The sequence below is a fragment of the Gossypium arboreum genome, chromosome 12 (genome assembly GCF_025698485.1).
Source record: "Gossypium arboreum isolate Shixiya-1 chromosome 12, ASM2569848v2, whole genome shotgun sequence".
Lineage (NCBI taxonomy): Eukaryota > Viridiplantae > Streptophyta > Magnoliopsida > Malvales > Malvaceae > Gossypium > Gossypium arboreum.
The window spans coordinates 71,708,244-71,731,346 of record NC_069081.1 but is presented as its reverse complement, the minus strand read 5'-3'; the positions used below and the strand labels follow the sequence as shown (position 1 = coordinate 71,731,346).

The 23,103-nt window shown below is 34.9% G+C and overlaps 1 protein-coding gene across 1 annotated transcript in view; it reads right to left on the bottom strand.

Moving 5' to 3' along the window:
• The window catches only part of LOC128285427 (uncharacterized), a 52,421-nt gene extending 29,570 nt beyond the window's left edge, over window positions 1-22,851 (bottom strand). The window contains exon 1 of the mRNA XM_053022924.1: window positions 22,455-22,851. Within this exon, the coding sequence (XP_052878884.1) occupies window positions 22,455-22,851 (397 nt within the window). The remainder of the gene's footprint in view (window positions 1-22,454) is intronic.
• Between the last annotated feature and the right edge of the window lie 252 nt (window positions 22,852-23,103).

Sequence of the window (23,103 nt, the reverse complement as noted above, 5' to 3'; positions counted from 1 at the left end):
ATCTACGCTACTTCAGTATACATATCATTCAAATTAATCTCAATTATTCTTGTTATAGAAAAAAATAGACTAAAGGCTTCCAAATAAAGACATGTTAAATCCCTACCAATTTGATTTTATTCCCTTATTCAAGATTAAGCTGCAATCATTGGTTCGATCTTTATGGGATCTTCTTCTTCCTCTTCATTAGGATCCTCACTTTCTTCAACTCATTGCTATAGGATAGAGTCTCCGGCTATTCAGTAGAGGTCCCAATCTGTGATTGTGCCCTGGCTATAACCTTTCATCTTTACGTTTGCAAGGATTTTAGCTTTCAACCACAAAATTGTTATTGTAAGGTGAAAGTAAGTTGGGCTAGAACGTCTAGCGATACAATTCTGCATTTCTCTCAAGATGATTTTTACTACATCAATGGTCTTTCCAATTAAAATCGAGTATAATAAGGCCATTCACTTTCATGAAATTGTAGTCCCATCTAAAATAGGCATAAGGATGAATCGAATGAAATAGAACCATACATTTGCTAGTGGTGTCAAATATTCTCTGCCACAAGTGTGAATTTCTTACTTTGACACAGTCCACTTAGAACTTGAAACTTTAAGTTCCTCGAGAATTTCTTGTAGATTTTCAGACTCAATATTGCTCATCAAGGAAGAATATTTGTCGTCTTCGAAATCAGGTAATTTAAAGAATTCATTAATAGTGTTTGAGGTTATTGGTACCTTGATTCCGTGAACAGAAACTTTTGCCAATTTGCTTAAGGTCAAGTTCGCGTAAAATTCACGAACTAACTTCATATCTGCACTAGGTCTTTTCTCACAAAATAACTCCAAATTGAGAGCTTCAGCAATTTGTCGAATGCGCGCCATGAAATTGATATAGTTACTTTCTTTCAGTTTAAAGCCATTTTCTGTGTGTATCTATTGATTCTTGAAAATGCTTTCTTATCTTGCTTTGGCTTCTTCAAAGTGGAATTTGTTTTGTGGTCCATCAATTTGAGCAGAGGCACGAGTTCTTTTGTGAGACATGATTAACCTGATCATAAGATAGAACAAATATTTTCTGAAAAATTTAATTAGTATAAAATATTAATAATTCAATAATTTGATAAATTAAACAATTAAATAAAATTGCAATTTAGGAGAAAAATTTGTCTTACCTCCTTTTTATAGAAGTTAAGGACTCAAAGAAAATAAATATAAAGCATAAGAGGTTGGTTTAGGGATGGTTGTAGGGTGTCTTGATGGTGTGGTATGATAGGCAAGGGTGTTGGTGCAAGTAGTAAGGAGTAGTGTAAACAGATGCACGGGCAACATGCGGCCCTCTAGGGTGAGCAGTAGGGCTGGTGCATTGGAGTGCTCGAACGGATGCGTAAGAGCAGGTCTAGGGCGAGCGACAATAGTGGTGTCAGCTGTTGGGTGTGTGCGTGGGCTGTTGACTGAATGGGGCTGCTGCTAGGTGTGAGGGTGATGTGTGGAGCTGGGCGGTGTTGCGGCTATAGAGTTCGGCTCTAGGTGATTCAGTACTTGGTGGGTTTTGGATGCTAGGATTGTAACATCCCAAAATAGGGCCTAGTCAGAACAGTGATTTCGAGACCACAAATCTGGCGTTGAAATATTTTTTGTATGATAATTATGAGGCCTAAAATATGAAAATATGCATGTGTTAAAGTTTCATGAAGAAATTCTATGAGTAAGGTGTCCAATTGGAAAATAAGGACCAAATTGAATAAATTGCAAAACTTGGATTCTACAAACAATTTGCATGAAATTGATTTGGATCATTAATTAGAAGGTCTTAAAGATAAATTTTCCCAATTTCTTAGTTTTTGGACAAAAATGGGCATGCATGGAAAATTTTGGAAGTTTAGTAAGGAGGGGCATTTTGGTCATTTGGTAATAAAATCAATAAAAGGGGAAAATGAAGGCAAAAATCAGCCATCTTCTCTCTTGTACCAGTCAAAATTCTCAAGCCCTCCATAGCTAGGGATTTCAATATTTTCAAGCTCAATAGTAAGTGACTCCTAGCCCTGTTTTTAATGTTCTTTATATTTTTGAGATCCTTGTAACATGTTCTCTCCATTTCTACCTATATTCAAGCTAGGGTTCATGTATGTAAAGTGACCCATGTGTGACATTTTTGTTTTTTGATGTTTTATGGGAGAATATGAAAGTTAGATGTGTGTCAAACATCTTTTCCTAGGTTATTTTCATGAAAAGCCCCTAAAGGGACCTTTTTCCAAAAGGTACAAAATATGTTGTAGAAATGTGAAGTAGAGGAAAATGTGGGCTAGTATGAGTTTATAATGCATTCGGCTAGGCTTGGGTAACCAAGGAATTGCATGTATATCATTTTATAAGCCTAGGGATTAAATCGTAAATAATGTAAAAAGTTAGGGGCAAAACGATCATTTTGTCCGGGGGTGAAATTCAGGTTCGAAAAGAATAATGTGAGATATTGATAATTCATTTTATTGTTATAGACCCCGAGGAACAAATTCCGGAGGTCGATCGAGGAAAATGAAAGGTTTCAGAATAATCGAAATGCAAAAACCGACACAAATACCAGGTAAGTTCGAATAACTTAAGGTAAACCCATAATATGCCTAAATGCATGTTTTATGAGTGTGTGACAATTGTATATAATGATGGGAAAATCCATGAAATGTGTTAATACAAGATGATAAATGTCCCAGTTGAACTTAAAAGGGAAATTCGATGGATAGACTATGGGTTATGTGACTTGAGATCCTGCATGTGTTGCAGAAAAGGATTTAGCCCGGACGGGTAATCCGCTGATCTCAAGTATAGGAAAGATCTAGCCCAAATGGGTGTTCCTTGAGTGATCGAGCCTCCTAAAAAATATGTGTGCATTAAGGATTTAGCCCCGGACGGGTAATCCGATTAGTGTCTGAATTTAGCCTGGACTAGTAATTCAGATCCAAGCTTATTGAGGGTGTTTGTCACTATAAGAGATTTAGCCTGGACTGGTAATCCTGACAACACTCCATGAGTTTATATTATGGGAGATTTAGCCTAGACTGGTAATCCCACCGTAAGATGTGAGGTTCGCGAGAGTGCGTACTTGAGAAGATCACTCTTATGACTTGACCGAAAATGGAAAATCCATCGAGATTTTTGAGGTACTCAACGGGATTAACATGAGGTATAGAAATGAAAATGTTGGATGATGAGCTCATTTAAGACAAATTACATGATGAATTATTGTGGGACTAACTTGATGTTTAAGTGCATGTAATAGGAGGCTATCCTCTATTTATTCGATTGGTTGTTTAACATGGTTGTATGCCAATTAATCGATAAGTTTACTTTCCAGTTATTCGGGCTTACTAAGCATGTAAATGATTACCCCTCTCTTTTCCCTGTCTTACAGATATCGAAGACTCTTAAAGATTGGAAGACGATTGATGCATTGTCAACACTATCTATTTTTCCTATTTTGGTATATAGATACTTCTATTTTGTTACAATGGCATGTGTAGGTTTGTGGTTACTTGGTGTTATATGTCATTGGTTGGCCAACGAAAAGGCTTAAATGTTAAACTTATTCTTTTTGGTATATGGCCATAAGACATGGCTCATTTCATTGTAGGTTATGACCTACCAACCATGCATGTTTATGTTAGAAATGTTAAATGTGGTATTTCATAAATAGGCATTCGTAATGTGGTCAAAACATTTGGAAATGGTTAGGCCATAATTGGAAATGAATTGTAATAATAAGCCAAGCCTAAATATGTTTCAATGGGACGAAAATCCTTATCATAAAAAGGGGATATTTGAATATGTATTTAACCGATGAAATGAGGTTGACATGCGATAGATTCATTGAGGATAGTCCTTGAGTATATTTGGGTCATGTTAAATGCAATGGGGTTCTTATATGTGAGGAAATGATGAGGGTGACCATTGGCTTGAAATTATAGCCTAAAAAGGGTCCGCACGGGTAGACACACGGGAGTATGTCTAGGCCGTGTGTGACACACGGTCAACCCCATGGGCGTGTGGTACGATCATGTGTCCCCTGCATCTAAAATTTCTTTAGTCAGAATGCAACGTAGTAGAAACATGGGAAGAGACATGGCCGTGTGTCTCAACCGTGTGGAAGGCACAGCCTAGCGCACGGGCGTGTGTCTTGGCCATGTGCCCTTAAATACATGCTGACGTCATAAACAGAACATCTGGGTTTTTGGACACGGGTGACAACACGAGCGTGTCTAGGCCATGTGAAAGACACGAGCCAGGGACACGAGCGTGTGCTTGGCCATGTGAAAACCCTTGTAGGTTCGAGATAGAAAATAGATTCAATTAATTCCACATGGCTTAGGGACACAGGCGTGTCCCAAAGCACTCGGGCGTGAGTATTCTCTCTACACGAGCTTGTGAGGCTTAACCTATAAAATTTTCCTAAAATTTTCTTATGTTCTCGATTTAGTCTCAGACCATTCTCATTGTATGTTTTGGGTCTCGTAGGCCTATAATAGGGACACTAAGATGTTGTCTGATTGGTTTTAATTTGGAACGAAATTTTATAACCCATATTTTCTTAAAATGTCTGAGTATGTGTCTAGTAACGCCTCGTTCCTGGTCCCGGTCTTAGGTACGGGTAAGGGATGAGTGAAAAAAAAGGAAAAAGGTGGGTGAAATTTATAGGTGAAAGGAATAGGAGTTTAATTAGAATTCTTAGAACACTTTAACAATTTAGATATTCTAAGTTCTAACTTTACACAAAGTTAGTAACAATTAATAATTAATATAATGCATATTAAAATATTATTTGCTATTAATTTATTAAAATAAAAACTTATTAACTAAAATATGATCAAATTTAAACTAATCCTAATTCTATGCAAAGTTGATATCAATACCTATGGTCAGACATCTATAGTCGTGCAGTTCAAGACCAAAGAAAAAGGGTAGAAACAAATTAACGCTTTTTTGCTCAAGTTTTGTATGAAGCTTCATTGAGAAGTGTTTTTTTGGCTCAAATATAGGTACTAAATATGAATAAATAGGGTTAGCTTTTTGGATCTAGGTTTATACCAAATAATGTCTTAGGTGATCCCTAGTTATCTCAATATTTAGAAATTTAATCAATCAAACAATCACATATTCAACAATTTATCATACATACTAACATGCCCGTTTCCTATGTTACAGTGTAATATATAAAACTTAGTAGGCTAATGATAAAAAACTTAAAATTATTCATTATCATGCCAAAGTTATAGTAAACACAATCAACCACTATACAAGCTCCTAACCAATCACTTGTATTTCTACAAGCTCAAGCACCCATTTAGTAGTAAAAATTAAAAGAAAAATATGAAATTTAAAACAAGTTTCCTATGTTACCCTTACACTTTAGATAGAACATTATCCCTAATGTGCAGCCCTGAAGAGATAAGGAAAGAAGTTACCTGATTAATCGTGATAGTGCTATAGTTTAATAGTGGGTGCATCCTTTCTTGTTATAAGCTCAAGATTGTTATGCATCTTTCATGTAGGGTTCCAACATAGAAAACAAGAAACAGAAAATAAAACAAATATATAAAAATCTAATGTTACTCCTACTCCTAAATAAAATTTTCCTAAATTAACTATAATCCTCAAAAATAAAAATTAAAAGTATAGTTCAATCATCTTCCTCCTTAAAATCCATCTCATTCCCTTCCTCTTCATCTTCTTCATCCTCACTATCTTCCCTTCCTCGCTACCTTGCTCTTCTCTTCATGCTAGGAATGCATTGGGCCAAACATATCTAGCGAATAATTTGGTACTCTTATATTATTATGTCACGCGAATTATTGTAAAACCGAGCCTGCCTCTTGCATCCATTTTATCATCCAATCTACTTTTGGATTGCTTCTCTCGCCAACTTCTTGTCAAGATGTCAGCTTTTCTTTCTGTTTAAGCGAGGTTGGGATGTCAATCATTTCTTTCTAGCATTTATTCCAATCCCTAATTTGTTTTCTTTGAAGCTTCGTGTATTGCATATATAGTGTATCCCTTATGATACTTTTTGAAGGCTTCATAAACTGCTCGGTGGTCAACATTGTAACTTTAAATCTTTTGTACAAGGTCGTTACTAAGTGGGGGAAGAAAACTACAACACCCCTAACTCGTATCTGTCGCCGAAATAGGGTTATAGAGCATTATAGTAAAATCGTAACATTAAAAAACATACATTTGGTACTTCAATATAAACATGGCATAAAACGTTCATCTACATGCATATCGTCCCTTAATCGAGCCTTCGAGGCCTTAAAAATACTTTAGAAAAAATTCTGGACTAAATTGAAATCATTCGAAAAGTTTAGGAAAAAGTTAGAAAATTTGAACTGCATGGGTCACATATCCATGTGGCTAGGCCGTGTGACTCAAACGGCTGAGACACACTCTTGTGTCTCAGGCCAGGCTGTGTAACATTCAAATTAGGGACACATGGTCGTGTCCTAGCCTGTGTCTGTGCCCCTATAGACATGAAATTGGCCAAAATCAAGCCATTTCCATCACCAACCCAAATGTGTATCTACAAGCATTTTATGCACAACTTCAAAGCACCAAAACATGCATGAAACAACCAATTCAATAGACCATTAACTTTCAACCAATCTGCCATACAAGGCTCCTCAAATGCAAACATACAACTTATTTAAACATGTGCATATTTGACCATATTTCAGTCCTACACATCTAGCTCATTTCCATCTCAAAAAATACCAAAACTTGACCACATTGAAACTATTCCATCACATACCAAATTGGCTATTGAAACATCTATCGACTTAACCATATTAACACACACCAACAAGGCACCAAAAGTTTGAAAAGTACATCAACCAAAATAACATATACATTTCAAACTTATCAACTAACATGAAACACAAGTCCACCTATACATGCCATTATAACCATGGCCAAAACATCAAAAACTACCCATATAACTACTGGATAGTGTGATAGATCTCCAACGAGCTTTCCATTATCTATAAAACATAGGAAAGAAAACTACGTAAGCATAAAATGCTTAGTATGTTCGTAAAACATGAACATAACTTACCATTTCAATGCATAACCTTAAAATTAAACATGATACAACCCAACCATAAGCTTGGTACAAGCCTAAGCACCATCAATAACACATGTTAGTGCATCAACTCGTAATTCACTTGAATTAACATAAGGTAAGTCATTATACATGAACAACATCATTTGAAATCGTCATTTTCATGAACATAGATGTACTTTCATTGAACATTTCCTTTTCAATCCTTTTCATAGATTCATGACATAAGTCATTTTAACACTTACCGTTCCTTTCCTTTTTATCCCATTGAACCATTTAGAATAACATTGGATATGCGGGAAAGCTCACACGAAGTGTGCTAAACATATAGTCGTAAAATTTCCTTTTCCTTTATATCGTTGCTCACTCTAGTTGTGAAATGGGTCTGCACATACAAGCTGTAGATTGAAATATATGCTACACGAATAAAAAATGCAGGACCGCAGCCATTGGTAGGACATTTAGGACCAGTACCCGAAACATGGTAGTCCTAATGACATATCATTTGTATCCTATGTAATGCTAAGGTTCAAACGAGCCGCGATAATTGCCATAAAATCATTGGATTTCCACCATTTAATTTAATCGAAAATAATACACGAATATATATATCAATATAACATTAAAATATCATTTAATCATACGAACTTATCTCAATGACAAAGATGTAGAAACGAGATCAACTCATCTGAGGCTTTTGCTTTTCCTCGATCTAAATCGTACGAGGTTTATCTTGATCTAAATAGGAAGATTCCATCCATTTAATACTTATATTATTCAATTCAGTCCAAAAGTCATATTTTTGCAAAATTACAATTTTGGTCATAATATTTTAACTTCCTTACAATTTAGTCCTTAAGCTCATAAATTGAAATTTAAGCAATTCTATCCACATTTCATGCTAGCCAGATTCACTAGGAAGCTATACCAACTCATACAAATCATACTACTTTTATAAATAAGTCCCTAAATGATAATTTCATAAAAAATCCCTTTACAAAACTTGTTTATTTAACAACAAGGACTTATAGTCTTCCATTAAACAAAAAAAAACATATAAGAATATTCATGGAAAAACCTTAAATCTTTAACAATTTTGCAATTTAATCCTTGGGCTAGCTAGATTAAGCTACAACAATCTCAAAAACATAAAAATCATTAAAAACGGAGTTGTAAAACGTACCATGCAAGCACAACAACCTAGTCGAATGCCTAGCAAGCTTCCATGGTGTTTCTTCGTTTAATTTCGGTGGAAGAAGATGAGTGAAAACTGAGAAATGTTTTTGTTTTAATCATTTTAACCTTATTTACTCATTTACATTTTTAACCTTTAAAAATATTTATAATTTAAACAAAACAAATCCATGAATATCCTCTAACCACACATTTGGACTAATTGCCATCTATATCCTCTCACTTTAAAATTTAATAGCTATTTGACAACTTTAACTACTAGAACTCCACATTTGCATCTTTTATGATTTAGTCCTTTTCACTTAATTAAGCATGCAAACATCAAAATTTCCTAGCAAAATTTTTATACAACCTTTCTAATATTCCATAGACATTAAAATAGAATCAAAAATTTCTCGTCAAATTTGTGGTCGCGAAACCATTGTTTCGATTTCACTAAAAACGGGTTGTTATAGCTCTCTCCCCCTAAAGGAATTTTCATCCCCAAAAATCATACCAGAGAAAAGGTTCGGGTATTGCACTTTCATAGCTTCTTCAAGTTTCCAGATAGCCTATTTTATACTGTTGACATTGCCAGAGAACTTTCACTAAAGTTATGCTTTTATTTCTCAATTCCTTATCTCTCGAGCTAGAATTCTAATCGGTTCTTCACTGTACGCCATATTTTGCTGAATCTCAATATAAACAGGTGAAATCACGTGTGAAGGATCTGATTGATATCGTCGTAACATAGAAACATAGAATACATTGGGAATCTTTTCTAACTCTGACGGCAAGGCTAATCCGTAAGCTACAGGCCTGACTCTCTCAGTGATCTCATATAGCACGATAAACCGCAGATTAAACTTTCCTTTATGACCAAATTGAAGAACTTTGTTCCAGGGTGATACTTTCAAAAACACTTTGTCGCCAACTCGGAATTCAATTCTTTCCTTTTCAAATCTGCATAGGATATCTGTCGATTCGAAGTTACTTTCAAACGTATCACTTTAACTTTTTCCTCAGTTTCTCATATCAAATCAACCTCAAAAAGCTTTTTCTCACTAAGCTCAGTCCAGTATAAAGGTGTTCGACACTTTCAACCATACAAAGCCTTATATAGTGCCATTTTAATGCTTGATTGATAACTATTGTTATAAGCAAATTCAACTTACGGTAGAAATATCTCCCAATTACCTTCGAACTCCAAAACACAAAATCAAAACATATCCTCAAGTATCTGAATCACTTGTTAAGATTGATTTTCGGTCAAAAGATGAAATGTGGTACTAAAATGCAATTGATTACCTAAAGTTTCATATAACTTGCTCCAGAATCGAGACATAAACCACGGACTTCTATTGAAAATAATAGAAATTGGTACACCGTGCAATCTAATGATCTCAACTACATACAACTTTGCTAATCTCTCGAGTGAAAAATCCGTATGTACTGGAATGAAATGTGTAGACTTCATCAAACGATCAACAATGACCCATACAACATCTTTCTTTCCTAGAGATAGAGGCAACCCTGAAACAAAATCCATTGTAATAAGTTCCCATTTCCACTCTGGAATCATCACTTGTTGTAACAAACCAAGGGGTACTTATGCTCGGCTTTAACTTGCTGACAAACTAAACATCTCGATACGAACTTTGAAATCTCTCGTCTCTTTCTTGGCCACTAGTACCTCTGTTTCAAATCGTTGTACATTTTATTACTACTAGGATGAATAGACAAGCTACTACTGTGAGTTTCCTATAGTATATTCTAAACAAGATCAAAATTTCTCGGTACTAAAATTCTGCTTTTGAAATAAAAACTATCATTAGAACCAACATGAAATTCTAAATCAGGAGTTGTCTCAATCTGTTTCCATTTAGCTATCGACACATCATCACATTTCTGACCTTTGCAAATTTGTCGCAAAAATGTTAGTCTAGCTTTTAATTCAGCTAAAATCGAACCATCATCAATCAATGTCAACCACATGTTCAAAGCTCACAAAGCAAAGAAAGACTTTCTACTCAAAGCATCAGTAACAACATTAGCCTTTCCCATATGATAATTAATGATCAAGTCGTAGTCTTTAAATAACTCGAGCCATCTACGCTGTCTCAAATTCAAATATTTCTGTGACATCAAATACTTTATACTTTTATGATCTGTGAATATATGACATTTTTCTCCGTACAAATGGTGTCACCAAATCTTCAAAGCAAACACAATAGTTGCAAGCTCTAAATCATGTGTTGGATAATTCTTTTCGTGCGATTTCAACTATCTAGAAGCAGACACTATCACTTTGCCCTCTTGCATCAAAACGCAACCCAAACTATTTAACGGAGCATCACTATAAGTCACAAATTCTTTATTGGACTCTAGTTGAACTAACACAGGTGCCTCTATTAACAATGCTTTCAAATGATTAAAGCTTTCCTGTCATTTCTCGAACCATTCGAATTTAACATCTTTTTACAACAATCTCGTCAACGGCGTAGCAATCATCAAGAATCCCCTGACGGATCTTCTGTAATATCCGACTAAACCTAGAAAACTTCTGACCTCAAATACATTTCATGAAGGCTTTTAATCTACCGCAGCTGAAATTTTGCTCAGATCAACTCTAATGCCATCGATCGATACAACATGTCCCAAAAATCCAACTTCTTGAAGCCAAAACTCACATTTGCTAAACTTAGCAAACAATTGTTTTTCGCGTAAATTTTGCAAAACAATTCTCAAATGCTGGGCATATTCTCAAATGATAGGCATACTCTGTCTCATCTCGCGAATAGATCAGAATATCATCAATAAACACAACAATAACTCTGTCTAAATATGGTCTGAATATTCTATTCATCAAGCCTATAAATATAGTAGGTGCATTAGTTAAAAAAAAATGGCATTACAAGAAACTCATAATGTCTGTACCTAGTTCTGAACACGATTTTCGTACATATAAGTCCTTAACTCATAACTGATAATAACCAGAACAAAGATCAATCTTTGAGAATATTGTCGCACCTTTCACTGATCAAATAGATTGTCAATATGTTGTAATGGATACTTGTTCTTGATCGTGACTTTTTTGAGCTATCGATAATCAATACATAATCACATGGATCCATCCTTTTTCTTAACAAATAACATAAGAGCACTCCAAGGAGAAAAACTGGGTCGAGCAAAAGCCCTATCTATCAACTCTTGTAGCTCTGCTTTCAACTCTTTTAATTCTGTAGATGCCATTCTATAAGGACCTATCGATATTAGAGATGTTCCCGACATTAATTCAATAGTGAATTCAACCTCTTTGATTGACGGTAACCTTGGTAATTCCTCTAGAAACACATCTGTATGCTCACATACCACCGCAACTGGTTCTAACTTTAACTTAGAAACTCTAGAATCAAATATATAAGCGAGATACACTTCACAACCTTTCCTAACATATTTATGTGCTGACTTAGCCGATATAACAGTAGATATACTATCCAGTCTATCTGACTCAATTCAAGGCTTTTCACCATTTTGACATTTAAACACAATATGATTTCAACTACAATTCACAACAGCATCATGCAGAGCTAACCAGTCCATACTCAGAATCAAGTCTGTAACACCCCCGTACCCGAGACCATCGCCGGAGTCGAGCACAAGGTGTTAACAGACTTAATTCATTAATTAAACAGCTCAAACAATTTATTTTTAAAATTTCCAGACAAGCTGGCTAACTGCGTCACAATCACTTAAAAATTCATATCTCGAGTTCTGAAATTCAAAATTAAGATCCGTAAAATTTTCTTGAAATTAGACTCATATATCTATCTACTTATGTTTTTATAGAATTTTTGGTTGGGACAATTAGTACAGTTTATTAGTTAAAGTCTCCCCTGTTTCAGGGTTAGACTACTCTGACCCCTGTGCACTACGAATCAAATTTAATTCTGTACAGAAATCCAATGACTATGTCGTTTGTTTCACTTAAAAATAAACTCAATAAGGAATCTATAAATATAAATTGTGAGTCCTAATTATTTTTACACAAATTATGGTAAATTTATAAAGTCAGAACAGGGAATCCAGAAATTGCTCTGACCCTATTTCACCAAAACGTAAATAGCTCATATAATACTACTCTTTTACCTATTCTGTTTCTTCCACGTAAAAATAGATTCATTAAGATTCAATTCCATATTTTATTCATCATCTAATTCTATCTCTACTATTTTTAGTGATTTTTCAAACTCACGTCACTGCTGTTGTGTGATTCTGTTTTATAGCCAATTTCACCATTTTATGGATTTCCATAGATTAGTTAGCACATAAACCATACGTGTTATCAAATATAATCTCGATTAGCCACTCCAATAGCTAATCATTCTCAAACATTTCCATGCCATCCATGAGCTATATCATAAGATTATATACACAAAAGGATTATAATGGTATACATGCCATATTCCCAAAATATGCAAGCCACCATACCGAGATGGTCCGTTGATAGTGTAAGCGTGCCTCCGACCGTCCTGATTTCCAAATCGGCTTGTCAAAACTACAAGGAATGGAAGGGAAGGAGTAAGCATAAATGCTTCGTAAGTTCACATGCAAATAACAAATAACTTAACAAAGCAATTATACCAACCAACATTAGCATAATATCACCAAAACATATATCACATTTCTATTCATCGTTCATCGTCTTACTACATTATTGTTGTCGTATCAAGTCTCAACCCGAGGGTTAAGTACATACCTATCCAAAGTGACCATTCCACAACACTTACCAATACGTCACTTGCATCTTGAGTATTCTTCCATTTCACTAGAATTTTACCCGTTAAACACATCGGAATATAACTCGGATACATGGAAAGTTTGCACATAAGTGCCACATATGTAGCCAAGCTACCATGTAACCCGCCCATAAGCAAACTCAGACTCAACTCAACGAGCTTGGATGCCTAGTTACATCTCACGAACTCGGACTCAACTCAACGAGTTCGGACGTTCGCATCCATAAGTGAACTCAGACTCAACTCAACGAGTTCGGATGCCCAAATATCCGAATCTATTCCTAAGGTTCAACGGGACTTTCCTCGTTCGTACTCCTTTACCATTCTCCTTGGAATACCCATGACGATACTTCAGTAGTCTTTCACATTTTTCGCATAATTCATAAAATTTTTGCATGTTGTCCAACAATGACCACAAAGCATAGAATTGCATGATAACAATCATAATATTGTATAAATAGCATTAAATGATTTAAAATAACGGTTATATTACAATATTTACATTTGAACTTGCCTCGTATGTGAAAATTTTTCCCTTCTACAGCAACATCCAATTCTCACTCTAACATGTACTTATGAACATTAGGTATTTTTACCGATTATGTCATTTTAGTCGTTTTTACGTAAAAGCACTTAGCAAAAGTTGTTTAACACAATCTCAAGCTTCATATTCTACCATAAAACATCAAAATTCATGCATATCATTCATGGGTAAATTTTTAAATATAAACCCTAGCTCAAAATATTGGTAGAAACAGGTAAACCTTGCTACAAGGATTTCAAAAATGTAAAGAACATTAAAAACGGGCATAGAAATCACTTACAATCAAGGCTTAAAAGTGTTGAAACCCTAGCTATGGTGGAGAGCAAAATTTGGCAGCAACTTATGGAGAAGATGGTCACTTTTGTGTTATTTTTCCCATTTTATTTCATTTAATATCAAAATGACCAAAATGCCCTTCTTTATTAAACTTTCAAAAATTCCATCCATGTCCAATTTTTGTCCATAAACTTAGAAATTGGTCAATTTTCTATTTAAGACCTCCTAATTAATATTTCAAAGCAATTTCATACTAGAAACTTCTAGAATGCAAGTTTTGTAACTTATTCAATTTAGTCCTTAACTTCAAATTAAGCTCTTTATGCATAGAATTTCTTCACGAAATTTTCACACAATCATGAAATCATATCATAGACCTCAAAATAATCATAAAATAATTATTTCTATCTTGGATTTTTGGTCCTGAAACTACTATTCCGATTAGGCCCTAATTCGAGATATCACAACTCTCCCCCCTTTAGGGATTTTCGTCCCCTAAAATCTTACCAGAAAAGTGGTCTTCATTTAGATTCCTCAATTTCATATTCAATGCCGAAGATCTTTCGCTCAGGCGGTGCCTCCAATATATCTCTATAATTTCTCATATATTCTGAAAGCCTACGGACTCATATCTAAATTATTCTTAAATTTTCAACCCTTCTCAGTTTCACTTGTTATCTTGACATAAAACCCAGATCTCAATTTGGTTAATGGAGACTAGAATTTCAAGAAATCCAACAATCAAAGGGACCTGCACTCTTCCCAAAATAATCATACAAATTTTCATCATCGATAAATCATAATCCAATAACATCTGAATCAAATTATAGTACACGCCATTACTCTCTGAATGAATAGGCAAATTTTCACTGTAAGCTTCATACAATTCTTTCTGTATAAGCCTCGAAATAATAATACCATGAATCAGATCCAATCTAAAATTCAACATCAGAAGTTGATCCTCACTGTACTATTTTAGTTTACTACTCACTATCACATTTTCGTCTTTCCGCTACGGAAATAATTCTGAATAGCCTTGAAAATAATCCTTCTCATTCTCATCCTAATATCAATACTAGCAAAGATAATTCTGGTAGATCCTAATACTCGATTTTAACCCCATCAACAACTCAAATTTTCTGTGACATCGAATGCTCCAAACTATCACATTACCTTATTTGCATGGAACACATCACCATTCATACAACAGTGCATTACTGAAAATTAGGAAATCTTTACTCAATGCAGACTAGTCCAGTTTAGACGCTTTGGTTAGCAATATTTTCATTTGTCCAAACCTTTCTAACATGTAATAAACTTTTCAGTTTTTGTAAGATGAAAACTTTATCATTCTTAGTAGCTTCAACTCATATCCAAAATTTTCTAAGAGATATACACTTGTCGTTCAGACTATTTGCCTTTTACTCGTAAAGAAATGAAATTCTATTATCAAACTTAAAAAAAATGATCCTGACATAATTGTCATATGAAATATTTCAAATAAATAATTCATACAGATTAAACACCCGAGCCAATCTAAACACCGTTGAATGACATTTCAAGTAATCCTTTCTTCTAGTTACTAAACAATTCATCATGTAGCCCTTTACTATTTATTTCTTACGCTAATCAAAACCATCTCAATTGTATTAGCTGAAGTAACCAAAATATCTCAATTGAAGTCATTAATTATAATTGATTTACTTGAGAGAAATAATCCACCATACCAATTGAAACTTGCACTTTTATCACTTATGCTTTTACTATTGTCAAATCCTTACACAGAAATTTGAGAAATTCCAATATTAAAATCACCACATTACCAAGATCAAATCAAAAGTAGAGTCATGCTTGTCATGATTATCACGAGCTGAAGAGTGCACTTCGAACATAAGTCATAATTGACAAATTATGGAATAAAGATAACAAGAAAACCGAATAAAGAAATCCAAGATACGATACTATGCTGGAAAATCAAAAACCTAACTCATAGGAAAATATAGAAGATCTCGAAAATTCCTCAGAGAAAAGAAGTCCAGAAGAAAACATGATTTAATCCGACTAGAATCAAATATAACAAGTGTCGAAACCATCTTTTTTATAAAATTTTAAATTTAATAAAAAAACGGGGAATTGACTTTTTGAAATACGAAAATGGAGTTGCCACCGATCTTTTTGTTTTGGTGTGATCGGGTCACCTAAGAATTTGGTTATTTTAATAAAACATTTTTGGTTTACTAAAAACAACGATTTTGGTCTACAAAATTTTGAGAAAACGGGTTCGGGAGTCAGTTACGCATGAGGAAGGATTAGCACCCTCACTACGCCCAAAATTGGTACCAAATTGATTAAATATTGTTCTTATTTCTAAGATTTAAAATGTTTTTGAAATGTAGTTCTTTGTACAAAGATTTGAATAGCCCGGGTTGGTCGTCAAAATTCTCTTGCTTAAGAGGAATATAGCACCACATCCAGCACAATGGGACATGGTCCTTTATGCCCTCAGAAACAATGATAAATTTTGACTTTCAAAAATTTATATATTGAAAACTGCAAAAAGATGCCCGATTATTTAGTCCAACGAAAAAATCGAAACCCAGCACAGTAGGGCACGATTCCTCGAATTTCTAATCATCGCGCATTGCCTTATTTTTTAGAATTTTTAGGAAACATGGGTGAAATTCTAAAGGGGATATTCGATCATTTTGAACCAGCAGGAAATTAAAACCCAGCACGATAGGGCACGATTCCCCGAATTGCCAAACATCGAACATTACCTTCGTTTTATAGAATCTTTAAAGACATGGGTGAAATTTTAAAGGAATATTCGATTGTTTTGAACGAACGGGAAATTGCAACCCAGCACGATAGGGCACGACTCCCAAATTGCCAAACATCGAGTATTACCTTCGTTTTAAAGAGTCTTTAGAAAACATGAATGAAATTCAAAAGCGACATTCAATTATTTTGAGCAAACGAGAAATTGCAAACCAGCACGTTAGGGCACAATTCCGCGAGTTGCCAAATATCAAATCTGGCCTTCGTTTTAAAGAATTTTTAAACGAATAATTATAAAAATAGCTTAAAACATATTAATGCGACTCGCAATAAGACGAAATTAATAATAAAAATTTGGATTTTATAAAACCACATTTCATAAACCAAGTGAAAAACGATGATATGGGGTAATATGTGTACGCATAAAATACGGCAATGAAAGAGTGGAGGCAATACAATTTATTTAACCAACTAACAAACACTTACAACTAAGTATAACTAACTTGGAAATATAGCTCAATTTCAATCATGCATGGAGAATAATTAATATGGCAATATAAAACAACGAATAAATAAATAATGCAACAAAAACATGCATGGCATAATGCAATATGACTACTACTAGATACACAAAACAAAATGCAAATCAAAGAAGTAATATGGCGTAAAACTATTTTAAAATAACGACGAATAAATGGATACATAAAATGTAGGTTGACAAATTTGTATATATAAAAAAGAAACTAGGGATAGACATATAATTTTTGAAATAGATATTATAGAATGAAAGTTTGAATCAAATTGCATGTAAAATATTTTAAACACAAGTATATTTATAAGTTGACAAACTACATGCTAACTTTGATAGTATATAATGCAAAAGAATAATAAGGATACAAGATGAGACATAACACACAAAATAGATTTAAAAACGTATGTACATGTAAATCTATTGTAAAAACATGAGATTAATAATAAGATATATATACATATTTTTAAAATTAGTCTAAAAATTATACATATCCTTATATCAAAACATTTAAAATAATGGACTATATAAACACAAAAGCAATATAATATAAAGATATACTCAAAAATAATAATTTATAATTATAAAGAAAAATGAAGTTTCTAAAATTATTTCATATATATATAAAGAAAATACTTGATAAATCGTAAAGCAAAAAGTATTTCAGTATAAAATAAAATAAAAAATCTATTAAAGTAATAAGTGTGTTAATATATTATACATATAAATTTAAAAGCAAGTACATATGAAATACCATAGAAATGATAACATGTATTGGACTAAATTAATTTTATTATAAATTACACAATAGGTTTAAGAATATGATTATATATATATAAAGAAAATATATGTATAAAATACACGGGTTTAGTAACGTATAGATTAAATACGGATATCCATAAATGTATATACATATATGATAATAGCTTAAAAATATATACTACGAAGGATTATATAATAAAGTATAAGAATAAATTTAAAAGAAATCATATCGTAAAATAATATAAGGTTGATAATATATACATGCAATAAAATTAACTTTAATACAAAGTATACACATATACATATATTAACATTTAAACAAGAGATTATATAAGGATATTAAAATAGCTTAACCCAAAAAGAAATTTAAGATGACTTTATAAAACAAAACAAAGTTATGCATGTACATATATATATATATATATATATATATATATATATATATAGAAAATAAAAGAAATGCGAAATATTAACACAAAAAAACTTCAAAACAATTATACAAATGAGTAATTAAGAATAAAAGTTATAAGCTAAAAGTATTTAATCAGAATTAACCCAAAACAAAAGGGATAATTTAAAAATAAAGTAATAATAACAAAAGGGATCGATAAGTAAAGCACGCAAATGCGCAGGGGCTCAAACTGGAAATATTCCAGGCTCCCAAAACACAGCACACAAGCGCAGACTAAAATGTAAACGCGCGTAAATTATAGGGAAAATTTTAAAAAATAAAAGAAACACAAGCAGAACTGATTTAAATGCGTCGCGAAAGGGGAAGGGCTTCCATCGAAAATAAACCATTAGGGGCATAATGGCGAGGGTTTGGGTCCTGGAGCTGGTCAACGCGCGGACCTTCCACTTTGAAACGGCGCCGTTTCGTTTCTTTCTCAAAAAACAAAAAGAATGGCAATCAGCCATCTTAACCCTAGCCCCTATTTTGCTTCACTAGCCGACCTCTAGCCCTCCTTTTCAAGCACCGATTCATCTCCCTAGATGGCAATCGGTATTTTCATGCCTTGAGGGACATTTTTTAGCCTCGTGACTCCATTTTGACCTCAATTTCGATGAAACAAAAAGAGGTCTACGGCATATTCGCTAGGTATTATCTTATCCCTATTCTTTTATTTTTCTAAATGTAATGATGATGGATTTGAATCAATGCCGGTAATAGAAAGAAGAAAAAGAAAATAGGGTATGAAAAAAAAAGAAAGCAAAATCACCTTTCTCTTTTTGTTTTTTATATTCGATTGCCCTCTATTGCGTGTGTTTGTAAATGTGCGTAACCAAATACAATCGATCCGTTCTTGGCTTTATAGCCGAAACTAAAAAAAGAAAAAATCAAAAATCAAAATACAAGAATTTTCTTGGTTTTTGCTACTGCTGTGTTTGTCTTGTTCTCAGGTACGGGGTAGAGGACATGCGCTGGCCCTTGGCATGAGGTGTACAGAGGGTGGACGTGGCATATGAGGGCTGTGCGCTGGTCGTACGATGCTGAACGCTTGGCATAGTTGCTAGAGACTGGAGTGTATGGAGGCGTTGGGGGGGCTCGGCTGCGGCACAAAGTGGGAGAGAGCCCTAGGGTTTCTGAAGCATTGACATTTTGGACTTTTCGGGCCTATTCTTGCAGTTGGGCCATAATTTTTGTAATTGGACTGTAAAATGGGCTGCTATGATTTAAAATTTTTGGTCTTGTATTTGGGCTAGATTTGTAAATGGACATTTACTTAATTATTATTTTATCTTTTATTATTATTATTTTTTTATTTTGGTTCTGACGTTGGACCGGGCAAATTGGCCCGTTTACAGCTACCCCTCTTTGCTCATTGTCGTGTAACGAGAATAGAGCAAAGACTATAAATGGGCCAATTTTGCCAGGACGTGCTGAGTCGACTTCTTTTGGCACTTCTTTTCTTCAAGTAGCTTCAATATGCTCCACTGCAACTTCAGAGAGACATGGTTCGTGTGTTTTTATCCTGCTCTACTGCAACTTCAGAGAGATAAGGATTGTGACTTCGATCTGCTCCACTGCAACTTTAGGGAGACAAGATCTTGCGATCTTCGGCCTGTTGCCCTACTACTTAGGGGGTTAAGGCTTGTTTTCTTTGATCTGCTCCACTGGAGACGAGATCTGCAATCTTCAGCCTACTCCACTACAACTTTAGGGAGCTAGGATGGTGGCTTAAATCTACTTTACTAAAATTTCAGGAAGACAAGATTCGCCATTTTCAATCCGCTCCACTGCAACTTCAGGGAAACAAGATCTACACTCTTCAGCCTACTCCACTACAACTTTAGGGAGCTAGGATGGTGGCTTAAATCTGTTTCACTACAACTTCAGGAAGACAAGATTCGCCGTCATCGAACTGCTCCACTGCAACTTCAGGGAGACAAGACATGTAAAATCGGTTTCATAGGCCTATGCTTGTGTCAAATAATTAGGATGCTATGATTGGAATGAGTCAAATGTTCCTAACTAGGCATGGTGCTTATGTTAAATAATTAGAATGCTATGATCGAAATGGATCAAGTGCTCCTAACTAAGTGAATGATTATGAATGTAGAAATGTCATGAGAGTAATTCCTTTTTAAAAGCTTAAGGTATCATTACTCATAATTCATCCGGATTCTATCATTGATGTGCTATCGCGTCTTCTTGCTTAGCCGTTGTCTTTGAGAGAAAATTTGAAGTAATAGTCATGATTTGGACTATTCTTTTTCCAATGTTTCTAACTTTTGATCCTGATTAGTCCTGACTAGTGGCCCTGTTTCAGGTTCTTGTACTATTTTGAAACCTTTCAGAGTAATATTCATAACTTCTTTTGTGTGAATATTATAAGTCCAAAAAATCGTGATTTTAACAGAAAATGCTCGAAAGAGATTATCATAATGGACAAGATGGAATTTTATTGAGCAAAACTCGAAGTGAATACATTAAACGGGATAGCAAATCTGCTAAGGCACAAAATAAGATGAGAAAAAGGTGCCCCAGATATCGCAGCACAAGCTTCACTATTCCAATTTCTCAAAGGCTCTTTCGAACTAAATGTGTGTTCAGGAGATCCCGCGTATTTTTTTAATGCTCCAAGATGTACTGTCTTTCCCTCTTGTTAATTTTGGGAGGACAAGACTACCACATGCCCCATATTCAAAATTTGAGCTGCCCGTTTTCGGGTTTTCAACTCAAAATCCCCTTTAGTCTCAAAGTGCCCTTTGCGGGTTTTCACCTTGGCCTCTCCATTTTTTTTTGAAAGCGCCCTTTGCGGGTTTTCGCCTTAGCCTTTCCATTCTTTTTTAGGTAAAATACTTCTTGACGGAATCTAAATTTACGGGATGGGGCAGGTTTTTACCATCTATCTCGGCTAGGATCAATGCTCCTCCGGAGAAAGCTTTCTTCACCACGTAAGGCCCCTCCCAATTAGGCATCCATTTTCCTCAAAAATCTTTTTGTATGGGAAGGATCTTTTTCTAAACCAGGTTTCCCTCATGGAATTCTCTAGGGCGAACCTTTTTGTCATATGCCCGCATCATTCGTTTTTGGTACATCTAACCATGACGGTTAGCTCTTAGCCTCTTTTCCTCAATTAAGTTCAATTGATCATATCGAGACTGGATCCATTCTACTTCATCCAACTTTAGTTCCGACAACACTCGAAGGGACGGGATCTCAACTTCAATTGGCAAGATCGCTTCCATTCCGTAGACCAAAGAGAAAGGCGTTGCCCCAGTTGAGGTTCTAACTGATGTTCGATAAGCAAAAAGGGGAAATGGTAACTTCTCATGCCAATCTTTGTAGGCCTCGGTCATCTTCCCCATAATCTTCTTAATATTTTTATTGGCTGCTTCCACTGCCTCATTCATTTTTGGGCGGTATGGTGACGAGTTGTGGTGTCTAATCTTGAATTAACTGCAGACTTCTGCAATCGTACTATTGTTCAAGTTTAATGCATTGTCAGATATGATCCTTTCTAGCATTCCATATCGACATATGATCTCCTTTTTTAGAAATTTACTCACTGCCAATTTTGTAACACTAGCATACGAAGCGGCTTCTACCCATTTGGTGAAGTAGTCAATAACCACAAAGATGAACTAATGCCCATTAGAAGCCTTAGGCGATATCGGTCCAATCACATCCATCCCCACATAGAGAAAGGCCACGGGAAAGTCATGACACGCAGCGGTGAATGAGGCACATGAATTTTATCTCCATAGATTTGGCATTTATGACATCTCTTGGCATAATTGACACAGTCTCTCTCCATAGTGGACCAATAATACCCGAATCTCATAATTTGCCTGGCCATTGTAAAGCCATTAGTGTGTGTCCCACAGACGCCTTCATAGACTTCTTCCAAGATTTTCTTAGCCTCTATAGCGTCTATGCATCTTAATAGCACTTGGTCCTTTCTTCTTTTGTATAGGATCTCCCCATCTAAGACATAGTCGATGGCCAATCTTCTCAGCGTCCTTTTGTCATTCTCGCTTGCCTGGTCCGGGTACTCACAATTCTTCACGTATTGCAATATATCGTGATGCCAAGAGTGATCATCTTTTTCTTCATCTTCTTCAATATTGTAACACTGGACCGAAATTTCATAAATGCTCATCCGGATGGGTTTGACATCTTCTTGTTTGTTTACATTGATCATGGAAGCTAAGGTGGCCAAAGCATCGGCCATCTGATTTTCGTCTCGCGGAAGGTAGCAGAAGGTAATTTCATCGAACTCTTTGACCAATTCAAGGACCAGTTTCTGATAGTCGATCAACTTGGGGTCTCTGGTCTCCCATTCTCCCTTGAGTTGATAAATCACTAGCGCAAAATCCCCATACACTTCTAGTACTTTAATCTTGCGCTGTATGGCTGCACGAATACCCATAATGCACGCTTCGTATTCCACCATGTTATTCGTACAATCAAAATCCAATTTACTAGTGAATGGATAATGATCTCCATTTGGGAATACCAAGACTGCCCCAATTCCATTACCTACGGCATTTGATGCCCCATCGAAGTTTAGTGTGACGTCCCTAATTTGACCCTAGTCGGGAAGTGGTGTCGGGACCGTTAAACCGAGTCTTATAAGTAATTAGAAGTTATATTCTATGTTTATGATGTTAGCAAATGCACGTGTGAAAGTTGCATGCATTAATTT